At 43.2% G+C, this 13,174-nt stretch overlaps 2 protein-coding genes across 2 annotated transcripts; both read left to right on the forward strand.

Annotated features, from left to right (window-relative positions):
* Positions 1–1,377: 1,377 nt before the first annotated feature.
* Positions 1,378–3,381, forward strand: LOC308288032 (protein mono-ADP-ribosyltransferase PARP8-like; the record flags this gene model as incomplete). Its single annotated transcript, XM_080729376.1, has 1 exon — positions 1,378–3,381. One exon carries the CDS (start codon positions 1,378–1,380, stop codon positions 3,379–3,381), a length of 2,004 nt encoding a protein of 667 aa, XP_080585502.1.
* A 1,218-nt stretch (positions 3,382–4,599) lies between these two features.
* On the forward strand, positions 4,600–6,615 carry LOC308288033 (protein mono-ADP-ribosyltransferase PARP8-like; the record flags this gene model as incomplete). Its single annotated transcript, XM_080729377.1, has 1 exon — positions 4,600–6,615. One exon carries the CDS (start codon positions 4,600–4,602, stop codon positions 6,613–6,615), a length of 2,016 nt encoding a protein of 671 aa, XP_080585503.1.
* Between the last annotated feature and the right edge of the window lie 6,559 nt (positions 6,616–13,174).

Below are 13,174 nucleotides of genomic sequence, written 5' to 3' on the forward strand. Positions count from 1 at the left end.
TGATGCGATTTCAGATCAATTGCTCCAGCCACTGAGGAGAAACGCTGTGACAGACAGACAGACAGACAGACAGACAGACAGACAGACAGACAGACAGACACTCACTCAGACAGACATTCGCAAAATTATAGTATAGACTAGCCCTTACCCGTTCAAAGATATGAGCTCCAAAATGATGTGCAGTGTGTGGGTTATGGGATGTGCACTGTGCACACAGTATATGAGGGATGGAAAGTAACTTTAACTGGTGCTTGCATGATGTAGGAGCATCAATGTAAGAAACCCGTTTCGTTTAATGGCTACAGAGATACTGTCCCCCCCCCCCCCCGCCCGCCCACCGCCTGCCTGCACACACACAGACACACACACACACACACACACACACACACACACACACACACACACACACACACACACACACAGAGCTGGTTAAACATTTTGCCTCATGCTAGATGCAGAATAGATGCGCCTCATGCTAGATGCAGAATAGATATAGATACACCATAAAAATGCTAATATACAGCATACTATTTGTGAAAGTGACAAACGGCCTTCACAGTTATGTCAGGTGTGTTCATATGCTGATGTTGATGCGATTTCAGATCAATTGCTCCAGCCACCGAGGAGAAACGCTGTTACAGACAGACACTCACTCACTCACTCACTCAGACATTCGCAAAATTATAGTATAGATAACATGGAACATAACCTTTTGGTTCTGTCCTATCCTTATGTCCATCTTACGTTAATGGACCAATATCCCATGCTGGGAAGACGACAAAACGTCTTTCTAGCATGGAGTATTTATTGGTGGTTGTCCCGGAAACACGTTTTGTCGATCCTTGTTTCTTTAAGTAATTTCCCCAATGCTACCGTTGTAAGAGAGAGTGCACTTGAACAGTCTTTTCCTCTGGTGTTGGTCCAACCAGTCTTCACAGTATATAGGCAAAAATGGACATAGACACAGATATCTCTATATATGGATATGTGCATTAAAGTGATATCTCTATATATGGATATGTGCATTAAAGTGATATCTCTATATATGGATATGTGCATTAAAGTGGGGAATGAGGAAACCCTGCAATGGTGTGGACATGCTGCACCACTCTCATTTGTTCTGATGTCACTGTGACATACAAGTTATATAAGCAGGTGAAAGAAAGATAATTTGTCTTTATTCTGCCCCCTGTGAACATTTCTATTCATAACTCTATCTATGACCTTGATCTACAGTACCTACATATACTGTACATTGAAGTCCTGTAATTTTGTGAGACCTGTGAAAACTGATCTCTGACTGTGTGACATGTTTTGAAGAGAGGAGGAAGAAAAGAAACACAAGTCCACTCGAGCAGGGTTTATTATTTCATGAGGATGTGTTCAAGGAAGGAGAGAATACAAAAAGATGTCAACGTTGTTATTCAACGTTGCGAGGAGGAAAAGGAGTGCCTTTTCTCTAACTTCAGATATGCCGACGCCACCTTCACGTTTACGTACTTCCAGGGCTCAAGAACGATTTCTTATTCGGTGAACGTCTCTGAAGATTACCCAGACAACACCTACGTGTCCAACTCGGAAAATGCAGATGATGTTTTAATCACAATGGATCCGATTCCTGTCATTTTCCAGCGAATTGCATCAGAGATAAGGCTGAATAACAATGCGACCAGGAGCTTTCCTTCCATCAAGAAGACCAGACTTCAGATGGAGACAAACCAGTGCCATAAAGCACCAGAAGAGGACGATTCTGACAGGGATAATGACTCTGAGGAAGTCTACTCTGACGGTCCTGAGGAAGAAGATTCTGAGGGAGATGATGACTGCTATGGAGGTCAGGAGGAAAACATTGATGAAGAGAGCCAAAAACACCCTCAGCTGGAGGAAGACCTGCAGGCGGTGAGGGATTTGAAAGGAGCCCGTGCAGTGTCTTTCAGGGAATACGGTGGATTTGATGACGTGGACATTGACCTGCACATTGACGTCAGTTTCCTAGACAAGGAGACTGCACAGTGTTGGGGTGTGATCCGCCTGGAGCCTGTAACCATACGGCTTAACTGCTCCCTAACACAATACCTTGGTGGGACAGTCCCGAAGGTCGACGTTTTCCAAGTATCAAAAGAAAAAGACAGGTTTGGTCTTGGGCATCAGATCAAAAAGATCATGCAGACATTTGTCACGGAGCAGTGGGGAGAACAGAGCAAAGCCTCATGCCTTACTACAACACCAGCGGAAGGTAGGTTCAACTTCTTCGGCTTCAAAACCTCGTCCACTGAAGCCAAATCCGTACCAACCAGACACAGAGGTTTTCTTGTCCAGGCAATAGAGTATGCAGAGCAGAGGATTCATGTTCTGAACGAATTCTGTGTGATCTGCGACGAACCCCATGTGTTCCTAAACGGACCCATGCTCAGGCCCTATGTGTGTGAGGCGGAGCTGTGCGTCTTTGCCTTCCAGACCCTCGGGGTGATGAATAAAGTAACTGATGTGATCGCAACTGGAGCTCAGGTAGTGGATCTGTTACTGTCCATGGCTCGGGCTGCGCTGGTGTCACACAGGAGAGACCTAATTTTTGACCCTTATCCCTCTGTGGTCGATCCAGAAAATCCACAGAGACTGGCTTTGGACCCGAAGAACAAGAACTATGATCGAGTGACCAAAGCCTTCAACAACCTTCCACATATTCAACAAATGACCCAGACCGCTCACTCAGAGATGAAGAAACAAATGGACAAGGTTGACAAGCTGTCTCTCCCATTACTACAATGGGTCTTATCCAGTAACAGGTCACACATTGCCAAGCTTACAACAGACAAACAACTGGATTTCATGCACACACCTCATCAGTTCCTACTGCTGAGCAGTTCGCCTGCCAAAGAGGCCAAATTCAGAGCTGCCAAAAAAGAGTACGGCAGCACCTTTGCTTTCCATGGATCAAACATTGAGAACTGGCACTCTATAATGAGGAAGGGACTGGTCGTTGCGTCCAACACAAAACTTCAAATGAATGGCGCCGCCTACGGCGTTGGGATATATCTCAGCCCATGTTCAGCCGTATCCTTTGGCTACGCTGGGATTTATGACAGTCGTGGGATACAAAATGCTTCTCCAAAGGACAACAATAACAAAGAGGAAGGACTACAGTTCTTGCGGGGTCATAATCTGAAGTGCATTGCCTTATGTGAAGTGATCACTTCTCCCGACCTGCGCAAGAGTGGACATATTTGGGTGGCTCCCAACGCTGAATATGTCTGCACAAGGTTTTTCTTCATCTACGAAGAGGGGCAGACAGGAGACACCAACATCGACACGCAAAACTCTAAATACTACGACAAGATCCTTAAAGTCGTCACCAGTCGACATCATGCGACCCAGAAATAAACATGTCCTCAAGCAATACTGCTGCTTTGGCCCCATCACCACACCCTCAGATGGTACCATTTCTGTCCACTCACTCTGTGTGACGAAGGAGGGCTGTACTGACATCATTGGTAGCCAGGTTTGGTCATTTCTACAACAAATTATTCACTTTTGTGCAGCAGAACTGTATTATTTTCTATATTGATAATAATAATCATCATCATAATAATAAACTTTATTTGTGCAGTCCTTTTCAAAAACATAAAATAACAATGAATCCTATACGTTATACACATATCTGTGTGTGTGTGTGTGTGTGTGTGTGTGTGTGTGTGTGTGTGTGTGTGCGCGCGCGCGCGCGCGTGTGTGTCTGTACATGTAAGTCCGCCATATTGGAGGTTGTCCCAGAAACATCGATAAATCAGAAAATCTCCACAAATGGAGTACCCTGATGTCATCAGATGACATTGTACTGACACCATACTGGCCTGGGCAACACATTTTGCCATGGTTACATACGTATTGTGGAGTGTTGCGTTCTAAACAAACAGGCGAGTCCTTCCACAGAGGTCTGAGGGAACAGTTCAACACCATGGCCAGCACTTCCCCCCTGGCCAGTGCATTTAGGGGAGGTGTCTGCCAATGTCTGTTCATAATCAGCTGGATGGGATGACACCAATACCCCATGCTAGGAGTTGTCTTCCCAGCATGGAGAATTGGTGGTTAACCAAGAAACATGTTTTGTCGAACCTTGTTTGTTTAAGTAATTTCCCCATCCCTCCCGTTGTAATGAGCCTCTCAATGAATTTTACATTTGTGCACTTGAACAGTCTTTGCCTCTGGTGTTGGTCCAATCAGTCTTCACAGTATATAGGCAAAAATGGACACAGACACAGATCTCTCTATATATGGATGTGTGCATTAAAGTGGGGAATGAGGAAACCCTGCAATGGTGTGGACATGCTGCACCACTCTCATTTGTTCTGATGTCACTGTGACTTACAGTGCATATAAGCAGGTGAAAGAAAGGGAACTTGTCTTTATTCTGCCCCTTGTGAACATTTCTATTCATAACTCTATCTATGACCTTGATCTACAGTACCTACATATAAATTGAGGTCCTGTAACTTTGTTAAACCTGTGAAAACTGATCTCTGACTGTGTGACATGTTTTGAAGAGAGGAGGAAGAAAAGAAAGAAAGACGTGTCCACTCCAACAGGGTTTATCATTTCATGAGGATGTGTTCAAGGAAGGAGAGAATACAAAAAGATGTCAACGTTGTTATTCAACGTTGCGAGGAGGAAAAGGAGTGCCTTTTCTCTAACTTCAGATATGCTGACGCCACCTTCACGTTTACGTACTCCCAGGGCTCCAGAAGGATTTCTTATTCTGTGAATGTCTCTGAAGATTACCCAGACAACACCTACGTGTCCAACTCGGACAATGCAGATGATGTTTTAATCACAATGGATCCAATTCCTGTCATTTTCCAGCAAATTGCATCAGAGATGAGGCTGAATAACGACGCGACCAGCAGCTTTTCTTCCATCAAGAAGACCAGACTTCAGATGGAGACAAACCGGTGCCATAAAGCACCAGAAGAGGACGATTCTGACAGGGATAATGACTCTGAGGAAGTCTACTCTGACGGTCCTGAGGAAGAAGATTCTGAGGGAGATGATGACTGCTATGGAGGTCAGGAGGAAAACATTGATGAAGAGAGCCAAAAACACCCTCAGCTGGAGGCAGACCTGCAGGCGGTGAGGGATTTGAAAGGAGCCCGTGCAGTGTCTCTCAGGGAATACAGTGGATTTGATGATGTGGACATTGACCTGCACATTGACGTCAGTTTCCTAGACGAGGAGACTGCACAGTGTTGGGGTGTGATACACCTGGCGCCTGTAACAATACAGCTTAACTGCTCCCTAACACAATACCTTGGCGGGACAGTCCCAAAGGTCGACGTTTTCCAAGTATCAAAAGAAAAAGACAGGTTTGGTCTTGGGCATCAGATCAAAAAGATCATGCAGACGTTTGTCACAGAGCAATGGGAAGAACAGAGCAAAGCCTCATGCCTTACTACAACACCAGCGGAAAGTAGGTTCAACTTCGGCTTCAAAACCTCGTTCACTGATGCCAAATCTGTACCAGCCAGACACAGAGGTTTTCTTGTCCAGGCAATAGAGTATGCAGAGCAGAGGATCCATGTCCTGAACGAATTCTGTGTGATCTGCGACGAACCTCATGTGTTCCTAAACGGACCCATGCTCAGGCCCTATGTGTGTGAGGCGGAGCTGTGCGTCTTTGCCTTCCAGACCCTGGGGGTGATGAATAAAGTAACCGATGTGATCGCAACTGGAGCTCAGGTAGTGGATCTGTTACTGTCCATGGCTCGGGCTGCACTGGCATCAGGCAGGAAAGACCTAATCTTTGACCCTTATCCCTCTGTGGTAGATCCGGACAATCCAGAGAGACTGGCTTTTGACCCAAAGAACAAGAAATATGATCGAGTGACCAAAGCCTTCGACAACCTTCCACGTATTCAACAAATGACCCAGACCGCTCACGCAGATATGAAGAAACAAATGGACATGGGTGATAAGTTGTCTCTCCCGTTACTACAGTGGGTGATATCCAGTAACAGGTCACACATTGCCAAACTTACATCAGACAAACAACTGGATTTCATGCGCACACCACATCAGTACCTACTGTTGAGCAGTTCGCCTGCCAAAGAGGCCAAATTCAGAGCTGCCAAAAAAGAGTACGGCAGCACCTTTGCTTTCCATGGATCAAACATTGAGAACTGGCACTCTATAATGAGGAAGGGACTGGTCGTTGCGTCCAACACCAAATATCAGTTGCATGGCGCTGCCTACGGCGTTGGGATATATATCAGCCCCATGTCAAACGTGTCCTTTGGCTACTCTGGGATTGGCTATCACCACGGTTATGGGCAACAAGACGCTACTCCGAAGGACAACAATACAGAACAGAGGAAAGGTCAAGGTCTACAGTTCTTGCAGAGTCGTAATCTGAAGTGCATTGCCTTGTGTGAAGTGATCACTTCTCCCGACCTGCGCAAGAGTGGAAGTATTTGGGTGGCTCCCAACGCTGACTATGTCTGCACACGTTTTTTCTTTGTCTACGAAGACGGGCAGACAGGAGACCTGAACATCAACACGCAAGACCTCAATAACTACGACAAAATCCTTAAAATCGTCACAAGTCGACATCATGCAACCAAGACATAAACATGTCCTCATGCATTACCGCTGCTTATAGGCCCCTTCACCACACCCACAGCACCATGCCTTCTTGACCTTCAGGTTCACCCAGGCTCAATAAGGTTTTTTTTTTTTTTTTTTTTAATCCGGTGGTTTTCAGACCATTTGTGTCCAAGGTACACCAGTCCAAATATCACCTTAGCTCATGCGGCCTGGCCCGCTGGCCTACTGGTCCAGGCGCATACCACTTAGGCATTGCTGTCAGTCTACTGTCCCATCAATAAAGGCATAAAAAGCCCCAAAACAAAAACAAACAAAAAAAGTATAATATAAAATAAAGAGATAATCATATGTACTGTATGTGCATGTGTTTCAACAGCGTGCCTCGACAACTGTCTGACCGATTTGTGCATGTCGCATTGGGAAGGTGGATCTAAAAAACATAACCCCATATATGGAATACCCTGAGTAGCCCCATCTATTAAACATATTCTGATTGGACACCATGCCCCTGTGACATCATGTGGGTCTATACATCATCATCATCATACTGTACTAAATACTGTTTCTTCAGGAACAGTATGAATTGTTATCAGCTCGAGTTTTACCATTATATAGCCAGTGAGGAACCAGCATTTTCGTGACCTCACCTTTATGCTGCTTCCTCATTGGCTAAAAGCAGTTCGTTCTGCTTCCTCATCCGTAATTGCCCACAACATCAAAGGCAGTTTTTGTTGCTTCGTCATTGGTTAAATGTTACTCGGTAACCACCAGGATTGGTCGAGCTTCACATGACATTTCTGCTATTTCCTCTTTGGCTAAAAGTTACTCTAAAAAATGGTTGTTGCTTCCATATTGGCTAAAAGATACTCTATAAAATAACTTCATTGTCTTGAATTGGAAATGCAAAAGCAACCACACTTGCAATTTCCCAGAAATAAAGTGTTCTGATCAATTTCCAAATGTGACTCACGTCAGGGCAACCACACTCACAATTTCCCAAATTGCATCTTTCTAGTTTATTTGTGAAAACAAAAAAGAAAGTAAATGATTACATGACCAAATAGGGATGCCAGGTTAAAAGTTAAGATCCTGATCCCAACGACCTTTGCTATGTGTCACTCACTGAATACCCCAAATTATATTTAAAGATGGGGTGCTACAACATAATCATCAGGTATTATGATTAGCCACACCAAAAAGGGGAGGGGGTGATGTTATGATGTCATCATATCGCTGTTTTTCAACTGGGCCCTTTGACTCAGAGGCTTTCAGCTTTCAGGAAGTAACCAATAATACACAGGGAAGACATATTTGCATAATATAACCACACCTGGGGGTTTATTAGAGTAATGTTAACTCCATAGACAATTTAGACATACAAAACAGAAAAAGTACAACACTATGGCACCACCTCTTTAAAGTGTGGAGTGAGCAGTTCCGGTTTGAGTTAATTTCAATAAGCGTCCCGCGTAGCTTGGCCAATGTGACCCTGCATGCATGGCGTACAACAAAATGTGGGTGCTTTGTGCAAAGATGTAGGCCAGATGTAGGCCAAGCTTTAAGTGTGATTGCCGTGACGCGAGTCACACTTGTGAATTCATTCTGTCTTGGCCATACAGTATATGGAGTGTGACATGAGGCGTGACTGACTGTCGCACACAAGCTGCAGGTTTTCATAGTAAATGTGACCTACGGTGGTAACATGATATTGGTTCGACCTCCTGTTGGTCTAATCCCCTAAACCTAACCTTAACCCTAACCTCAGTAAGACTGATAAAAATGCTAACCTGCCGACGCTGGTGAATGCTAACCTGGTGAATGTTTACCTGGTCGGACCAATGGGAGTTCGAACCAATGCTCACCCCCCCCCACAGACAGACAGACAAACAGAGAGAATGGCTGAACAATTAACCAAAAATATATCAGAACGGGCATTTAGAATGTATATATTTTTTGTCTTGATTTCTTAGATATCAACAAATCAACCTGAAAAAAGAAAAAGGAAAAAGAAAACTACTAAATTGATTAGCCTGGTGTACCACTTAGTTTTTCACGATTGTTAACACACAAAAATAAAACATTTGGCACAATTTTCACAACCTTAACTTCATGTACCTATCGCTTGCCCCGATTTGGCACTACTTCACCCTCCCCTCTCTGATTTTCCATCTTTACACTCTAATGTCAACACACATCACACATCACCTTGTTGTCGAAACACTACTCATAATGTTCAGTTGTTGCACACTTCTCACGTAACATCTCAAAGTATCAATCTACAACACACAACTATTCAAAACTCTACACATTCAGGTCTGATGTGAATTACACATCACCTTGTTGTCTAACCCTGCAAGACCCGAATTAATTTCTACTTGGCAAAAAAAATAAAATAAATAGTGTGTGTGTGTGTGTGTGTGTGTGTGTGTGTGTGTGTGTGTGTTTTTAAGATTTTATAGCATAAATCATGCTCTAATTTACATTTTGGGGATATTTTTCACAATAATAACATATGTACATGTTCTAGACATTCTAATGATCACCAAAACATTATTACAGGCATTTTACTTATGTTTTTGTGAGGAATAGCTTCAGTGAAAAAGTGAGATGTTGTTCGTCCAGACTCTGGACTCCAGAGATCTTTAAGTAGTGTGAATGTCAGCCTCTGTGGGGGGTATTCATATGCAAATATCGTGGCCAATGGCATTGTAATACTAAACAATGGGATCCAATGGTTATGTTAAGGTGAAAAAAGAACAGGAAAACTAATTATTTAATCTCTTTTCTTTTATAAAATATAAATGTTGCCAAAAAGCTAAGCTGGGCATTGCAGGGCTAAACACTACACACAATGTTCAGTTGAGACAGAAACAGGAGGCATAGATGGGCACAACATACAAAAACATATTTGAAATACAAATAGAGTATCCTGGTCACTATTAGACCAAGTACTGTATTTAGATTTTTTTCAAAATACTTTTTTGTATTTTGTGCTCATCTCTGACCGGAGGCTGTAAATCATATACTCAAATAAAACTTTTTGGATGCATATGTGTGTGCTGTTTTATATTTGACTATGAAAAAATCAATGTGTTCTAGAGCTATGAACTCTGTGATCTATAGGCCTACATTCTTTATATTCTGAATGAATGAATGATTTTATCTGGAGGGCCGAATTGTCATGTGAAGCTTGACCAATCCTCAAAGTATCCAATCATCAGACCGGGACGGACACTACACACATATTCTGGACGTGTGGGACAGATAAAACCTGTTCATTCTGGACTGAAATTACCATATATGGATATGAGGTGACAGACATTTTGTTTTTGATAAAACCTGTTCATTCTGGACTGAAATGACCATATGGACATGGGACACACATTTTGTTTTTGATAAAACCTGTTCATTCTGGACTGAAATTACCATATAAGGACATGGGACACACAAAGCCACTCCTTGGAAGCGGCTTTCACCGCTTCAAAAAGTAGGCCTACACAGAGTCATTTTACAAAGGGAGAAATGGCTCATACTCCAGAGCCATTGTCATTCATATGGTGTGTTCCATTTCGATGATTGTGTTTTCAATTTTGCACTTCAGTGTGTTGTAAATGCTTGGTAGTGTGCAGCAAATGCTTAGATGTGTTTACTCAATGAATGGTGTGTGTTGTCATTTGAAAATATGTGTACCAAATGAAAACACGAGTTCCATTTTGTGAAACACAGTGATTTGATGGCAAAGAGTCATTTTGGGAAGGGAGTGTGAGGTTTAGCATTTTGTGTGTGATCAGTTTTCAGTTTTGTTAACAATCGTAAAAAACTGTAAGGCCTGTCGCACAATGGTGGCGTGCAGAAATATCACAAATAGCCGATCTACAAGGTCAATGAAACAATCTTGATTTGAAGTCAAATCGCCCAGCCCTAAGAGGGAGATGGAGCTCTACATGTACACATCACTCACATATGGAAGGTGCATATCTGAGGCTATGAGTTGCCATAGAAACTCTCCACAGACTCTCTCCTCCAATCCCCCCCCCCCCCCCACAACAACCCTCAGCTCCCACGTCCATGATGGCACATCCACCCAGCACAGTCAGGGGTGTCACGCCAAATTCTGGGCCCTGGGTACAAGGATTCACTGCGGGCCCCCCATGAATGTTCTTCATAGGGGGAGGGAGCACATTTAGACTGTGAACGCATTATTTTGTGCTTTAACTATTGAAAAATAGCAGATATTTTGCTATTTTTAAATCTTGAAAATTTGTGCAAGTCTTTGAATATATATATATATTTTTTGAAAAACCTATGTTTCTGTCACTGGTGCTCAAACTTCTTCATGAGAAGGACCCCCAAAATGATATGTATTTGGCCACGGACCCCCATCTCAAAATATTTAGTTCCAGGAACCCCCCAGAAGCAAAATTTGAGTCACAAATGTTCGCTTAAAAAAATACATATATTCAAAGATTTGCACACATTTTCACGAAATAGCAGATCTACAAGCTCGCAGTCCGGCATTCGGTGCCACGCTGTGAGCTTGTATATCTGCTATTTTTCAATAGCTAAAGGCCCCTCCACCTTGGGCCCTAGTAACTCAGTCCCACTTTTCCCCCCCTTGTTGACGCCCCTGAGCACAGTAACAGATGGGGTAACAAGTGGGTGGAGCATCAGAGCTACCCCTCCACCCTCGCCACGTTTTAACCCATTATTAAGACCTGAGGCCCATTCTACAAATGCCTTCTAATCTAAATAAGTTGTTCTCAAAATCTTTCAAAAATAGAAGAAGTACAAGCTGGCAGTGCGGCACGAAGTGACGTGCTTTGTGAACCTGTGTGAACCTTTAATGGCCTTGTTTGACAGCTAGTGAGGGAAAGTTAGCCGATTGCTACATCAATCTGGGAACTAAATCTAAATCAATAGCTTTCTTCACAAATGTGTTCATATAAAGGTGTCTACTATCACCTCTGAACTTTGTCAAACCCAACTCCCTTGACATACTTTGTGGGAGCCAATCAAAGTTGGGGGTATCCCGAGGGCCTGGGATTAAAGGGGGAAAAATAAAAAATGGCCAATATGAACGTATGAGGTGTGTAATTAGGGTATCTTTGTGCTGCTGAATCCATTCCAACCATTAGTTTGCAGTTAAAATGACTCCTTGGCCATAACATAGGCCTAATTGGCTTATTTATTTATTTATTTGTCAGGGACAAAGCACATTAATCAACATATCAGTTTTCACATCAATGTAAATGAGCCAGATTTAGCCATGAGCTAATTTTCATCTGTAGTCCCTGGGCAGGCTGTACAAAAGTGAAGGTATGGCTATCCATACAAAACAATCAATACATACAATACAGTACAGTACAAAACAGTACAATAAAACATTAAGGGGACAACTTCCTTATAGCAAGTTGAGTGACTTCAGTGACAGATGGAGCAGATAGTTACCCATGAATGTAGGTTTGACTTGCTTTAAGCCACCTCTAACGGTTGAAGCCGATAATAGTAAAATAGTAGTAAATAGTAATAGTAAATAGTAAGTAAAATAGTAAATAGTAAATTGTAAAGGGACTAACACTAGTCAATTATGAGTAACTCCAGTGACTGATGGAGCAGATAATTACTCATGATTACAAATTTGATTTGATTTAAGCCACCTCTTAAGGTTAGACTTGAAGGTCAGATAGTTGGAGGACTGTCTTACTTCAGTCGGGAGACTGTTCCATAGATTGGAGGCTCTAAGGGCGGATTCACACTGCGGTCTCGGGACTGGTCTCGAGGCTACTTGGCAGATGTTTAAACCAGTTTTGACAGTGTGAAGCGTGCAGTTTTCCTCAGAAACGGATAGCCTCGAAACCACCTCAAGAGGTAGTCTCGAGACTGCATTGTGCGACCTCGAGACCGGTGAGCCGCAGTGTGAAGCAACCGGCCTCAAAAACGGTATTGATGTTGAACGTGACCTCATATAATGTCGACGAGTCAGGCGTTGCCACAAATAAACACTGGGTAACAGTTGTCGACATGGCCTGGTCTAACAGAGAGATTGCTTGCTTGTAGGACTCAAACGCCAATTGTTTGAGTCGAGGAGTCAAAAATGTATATATTTTTATATCACCAGTTAGTCTACTACTGCGGTGCGCTGGACTGGTGTCATGTACTTCCAATTGAGAGAAGTAGCAATTGGCGACAGTTATTTATTGTCTCGCACCAGCGCACTGAGCGCAGGGGTGAAAGTGAGACGGAACGGCCAGAACCGCCGCTCCGTTAAAACATTCGGAGCCGGGACGGTGCTCCATTAAGAGGAAGAAGCAAGCTGCCTACTAATGTCAGATTAACATAGACAGCTACTAGTTACATTTTCTAATTAAGTGCTTCCGAATTGTTCCAGTGTTTTTGTAATCCAAATGCTGTTTGTGTTTCGCAGCCTGTGTCCATGACATGTCCACACTGCTAGCTCTCGTCCATGAGCTGTGCCTCCCCCATCCGTTTTTTCTGATACCGTTCTCGACACTGACTCATTGCTCTGTGTCCCGCGACTGCGGACTGGATCCCATCGTTCATTTAAAAGAGCCGTTCAAGAGAG

Source organism: Nannobrachium achirus, assembly GCF_963921795.1.
Source record: "Nannobrachium achirus genome assembly, chromosome: 7".
Taxonomy (NCBI): Eukaryota; Metazoa; Chordata; class Actinopteri; order Myctophiformes; family Myctophidae; genus Nannobrachium; species Nannobrachium achirus.